The sequence below is a fragment of the Tachysurus vachellii genome, chromosome 17 (assembly GCF_030014155.1).
Source record: "Tachysurus vachellii isolate PV-2020 chromosome 17, HZAU_Pvac_v1, whole genome shotgun sequence".
Taxonomy (NCBI): Eukaryota; Metazoa; Chordata; class Actinopteri; order Siluriformes; family Bagridae; genus Tachysurus; species Tachysurus vachellii.
This window is the reverse complement of record NC_083476.1, coordinates 765001-770000: the sequence shown is the minus strand read 5'-3', so window position 1 is coordinate 770000 and position 5000 is coordinate 765001. Positions and strand designations below refer to the sequence as shown.

At 40.0% G+C, this 5000-nt stretch overlaps 1 protein-coding gene across 1 annotated transcript in view; it reads right to left on the bottom strand.

Moving 5' to 3' along the window:
• tbc1d13 (TBC1 domain family, member 13) overlaps nucleotides 1-4992 on the bottom strand; it is a 10544-nt gene extending 5552 nt beyond the window's left edge. The window contains exons 1-7 of the mRNA XM_060891000.1: nucleotides 4885-4992; nucleotides 3444-3517; nucleotides 3231-3271; nucleotides 2988-3049; nucleotides 2412-2511; nucleotides 2192-2274; nucleotides 1093-1252 (exon numbers count right to left, since the gene is read on the bottom strand). Of these exons, the coding sequence (XP_060746983.1) occupies nucleotides 1093-1252; nucleotides 2192-2274; nucleotides 2412-2511; nucleotides 2988-3049; nucleotides 3231-3271; nucleotides 3444-3517; nucleotides 4885-4907 (543 nt within the window). The 5' untranslated portion in view covers nucleotides 4908-4992. The remainder of the gene's footprint in view (nucleotides 1-1092; nucleotides 1253-2191; nucleotides 2275-2411; nucleotides 2512-2987; nucleotides 3050-3230; nucleotides 3272-3443; nucleotides 3518-4884) is intronic.
• Nucleotides 4993-5000: the final 8 nt, after the last annotated feature.

Below are 5000 nucleotides of genomic sequence, written 5' to 3'. Positions count from 1 at the left end.
AAATACACACAATTCTCATAGACACACAAAAATGTGTCAAGTACAAACAGGCCTTAAAGAGGCAGTAAGCAAAATCTCTGTAGATAAAAGTTCATTTTCTGTGAAGAGATGAAATGAAATAAAAGATTAGAGTTTACACAGCAACAACCACCCAACACACACATACACACACACACACACACACACTATTACTGACCGAGCATAAAAAAGTGGCAGCACAGACTCTGACTCTCACAGTATGATAGAAAATAAAATCTCTAACATGTTTGTCACCGATGGCCCTCTGAATGGTTTTTCCCATCAAACATAACGCTCGACTTTCTTACCTACGAACTCCTCATGAGGAAATCAGCTCTCCAGCTAGTTGCTAAGGAAACACACTGCTGGTTCAGAACATGCAAACACACTCACACACTCCAGATTCCCTGGTGAACAATTCCCTTCTCCCCTAAATAAAGGTCTAAATAAAGAACACCACGGGGGCCTGAACAACACCTGGGATTTCACACAAAACCAGCCACACTGTGTGTGTGTGTGTGCGTGTGTGTTTGCATCTGTGTATGTGTGTGTGTATGTGTGTGCGCGTGTATGTGTGTGCGTGTGTATGTGCGTGCGTGTGTATTTGCGTGCGTGTGTGTGTGTATGTGAGTGTGCGTGTGTATGTGCGTGCGTGTGTGTTTGTGCGTGTGTGTATATGCGTGTATGTGTGTGCTTGTGTGTGTGTCTTTTTACAAAACACATGTTAAAGAAAAAATTGCCCAAATGTTCTGACCTGTCTGGAGGCGTGGCCTATAAACTCTGAGGTACTGCTTAATGAAACTGTTGTGTTTTGACGTGAAGATTGACTGGAAACACTGACACCATAAAATAGTAGCTCTAGCTTTCCTTTAAGCAAAAGTGAAAATGGATAAACACAAACACACACACACACACACACACACACACACACACACACACACAAAGCAGAAGGACTCACCTTTATTTGACCATCTGAGCTCTGATCAAACAGGTCACAAATAAATTCAGGTATTTACTGAGAACCAAAAACACGTTCAAGTACAAACACTCACACGCAAACACACACACACTCACATTGGTGACTCCGCTGCGGTTGCGGTTGACAGTCTGAGCTTTAAGTGTGGTTTGTTCTACGCGTCTGCGCAGAGTTTCGTACTCATTCTGTGAGTCGAGGATCAGCTGACAGGGAAACTCTGTGGGTCTCTGGAAGAACGCCATGTCAGGATATAAACGCCTGGGAATACGCAGGAAGAGTGCGCACACACACACACACACACACACACACACACACACACACACACACACACACAGACATTTTAATGGTCTGCATGGACTGCAATAAGATCACATAAATCACACAGGTGTTAGTACTATAGACAGTGGATATTATCTCTTACAGTAAAGACTTTAAACATTATTCTAATCATTTTATTTTCAGCATAAAAGTCTCTTTTGAAGGAGTTTAAGTGTGAAGTGATTATGTGCTGATGATACTCAAGGTTTCAGTATCAGGAAAAAAAAACTCTTATTCAGTCTATAATTCTTTTATTAATAAGAGTTTTCTTCTTTATTTTAAACAAAAACATGGTGATTCTGTTCCATAAAAAGTACCATTTTAATTAGTTTCTGTACAGAAAACATAACGCAAACCCTCCTCTCGTTTCATTCTGGGATTTAAGAGTAAAAAAGTCCTAAAATAGAACAAATAAATTTTTCTTTACAATTCTGGAGGAAGAAGAAATCAATCTTTAATCTGTGGCCACTGTGGCAATCAGTCCAATAAGTGGGCGTGGCCTCATCCTATCACTCAGTAGAGGAGGCGTGGCCTCGTCCTATCACTCAAGTGGGGGTGTGACCGCCCCTACCACTCAATGGAGGGGGCGTGGTCTCTTCCTATCACTCGACAGAGGGGGCGTGACCTCGCCCTATCACTCAGCAGAGGGGTGTGGTCTGTTCCTATCACTCAGTAGAGGAGGCGTGGCCTCATCCTATCACTCAGTAGAGGAGGCGTGGCCTCTTCCTATCACTCAATGGGGGAGGCGTGGCCTCTTCCTATCACTCAATGGAGGAGGCGTGGCCTCTTCCTATCACTCAACAGAGGGGGCGTGATCTATTCCTATCACTCAATGGAGGAGGCGTGGCCTCTTCCTATCACTCAGTACAGGAGACGTACCTGACGTCTTTATCGATCTGTAACAGAACCTCATTATCCTTAAAGTAGTTGTTCCATCGACTCTCAGGGTTTGGATTTAAAGGCTGCAAAACACAGACAGAAGAAGCCGGAGTGTTAAAATCAAATAAAAACACTGCGTTTCTGAGAAGATACGTAAATTAATCCAGAATTAAGATGACGAGGTTTGAGAAGCTGCTCAGAGCTAAACGTCAAAACTCACGTGATCCTCCATGGTCACGTCCTCTCTGGAGAGACCCAGGTTAGCTTTAGCGATTCCCGGCTGGATGATCATCTCCTTTAGAAACTGGGAATAAATCTCCCTGAACACACACACACACACACACCACACACACACCACACACACACCACACACACACCACACACACACCACACACACACCACACACACACTTCAATTTGAGTCAGTGTGACATTTGCAACTTATTAATTCATTACTTTATTTAAAAAAATATATTTTTAAAATGATTAAAAAATTAAGAAAACATTTATTTTTAAAATAGTTCATTATTATAAATATTGATTTGTTTTCAAAGATTTTTGCTTTTTTTCAGAATTCCCTTGAAATAAAACTGAAACAAAAATGACTTCTCTATTCCACTTCCACTGTGTGTGTGTGTGTGCATGTGTGTGTGCATGTGTGTGTGCATGTGTGTGTGCATGTGTGTGTGCATGTGTGTGTGCACATGTGTGTGTGTGTGCATGTGTGTGTGCGTGCATGTGTGTGTGCGTGCGTGTGTGTGTGTGTGCGTGTGTGTTTGCACGCATGCATTTGTTACCTCTGCTTCTTCAGGAACGAGTCCCATAATGTCTGGTCCAGGGGCAGGTAGTTCAACAAGATCTAAAAAATGATTTTACAACAAATACAAATGATCAAAATTGCTTTAGTTAGAAAATAATCAGCCTCAGTGTGTCAGCAGTAACTCTGCTTCATCATGTTTATGTCACATTTACAGGATAAAGCACAAGGGACTGATGACAGCCACAATAAAGAGTCCTTAAAGACCACAAAAGCTCCTCACCTTCCAGCACAGAGAGCGAATCCCCCCCTCGAAAGGAATTCCTGAGGGATGTCATGAAGAAGAGGAAAAAAAAACAGAAAAGGAATAAAAGTTATTATTAACTTTATCATTATTATTTTTATTATTATCATTATTATTATTATTAGCAGTAGGATTAGGACAGAAAGGTGATGGTGAGTGAAAGGAGTGAAGACGTTATAAACGTGTCGTTACCAGCGAAGCAGAGCTCCCGTAGTGCCTTCAGGTCCAGCTTCTCCTCGCTCAGCGCCGTCTTAAACTCCTGAATCCTTCAAACAATTAAGAAACAAAGCAAGATTAAGAAACAGACTGTTTAGAGAAGGTCTGAACAGGCTAATGATTGTTGGGTGCAAAAGTTTGCACACCCACAGGACAGATAAAGGCTGGAAGAGAAATGTAAGCCTTACAGTGTATGATTTCATAATAATGAGTCTTTACTTCTTTATTTCACCTGAAATTCATCACCATTTACATATTTACTCACAAACCACAACAAACACAATCAAGGTTAAATTATTAATAATCAACACATTGATAAAAAAATGTAATTAATTTTTTTTTAATCAAAACACATTTAAACACATCAGCTACTTCTAAAATCAATTATTTATTCATTTAAATTGAATAAAAGATATGAGGATTTCCATCAGGGCTTAAAAAAAAGGTCCAAGAAAACTAAAGTTTAATTCTATTTTTAATAACAAAACGCATTACAATATTTAAGATGCAGGATTCAGTTCAGAGCAAATCAGCTGCTCCTCATCACAGTACCTTGTTTTTGATTTTTTGTTAGAGAAAGAAATCTTCTGTAATATCAGTGACACGATTCATCACCATCTGGTCCTAAATAAGTGTTAAGGATCAAAATGACAAATGTTTACACCCCCTTCTCAACAGGAGGTCAATCTGTTCAGATGAATATTCTCTGATAACTTCCGCTTCTCCTCTCTTACGTCCTCTGAACAGCTATGAGACCTTCGGTCAGACTCCTGCTGTGGATCTTTAACTGCAGTCACAAGACCTTTCTGTGGTTAAAGTCTACTTTAAAGTACCAAGGTTTAAATGCTGACTGGAAAAAGGGATCTGATAAGTCTGGAAAAGATCCCAGTAGATTCCTGCTAAGATCCAGTAGATTCCTCTTCATCTCAGCGTTTAAGCTTCTCTGCTGCTGATCTGATCAACGTCTGATCTCTATTTAATAATGTTATGATTTGGGATAAAAAAAAACGCTTAAGGAAAAAATCTTATTTTAATTTAATTCTTGTTCTTGACAAACTCACTTAAAAGTCACGTTTTTCAGTCACTATTGTGTTCATGCTGTAACTCAGCTGACTGTCAGGTTTAATAAAGCACAAAATCAGAAAGTTTAAACATTTCATTCAGTCTCATGACTTGCACTTTATTTAATGTTCAGACTAAACACGAAAGCGACTTTATAAACATGTTAAAGCTCTAAACTAAACGGGTGAGTAATAAACACAGCTATGTAAGGCTAACGTTAGCCGCTAGGCTACACAGCTAGCGAACACATCCGAATAAATGCATGTTATTAACATCCTGATCAGACCACACAACTCTGTTCAGAATGAGTTTATTATACGCACTTTTTGCAGCCCGACAGTGATTCGTGTCTCACCTGTTTTTGTAGGAACTCGACATGTTGGAGCGAAAACACAACTGTTCTGGAGAAATGAAAGGTGTCACAGGAAAAACACTCCGGCTGGGAAACAAATGACAGCGCTCTTGGTTTTC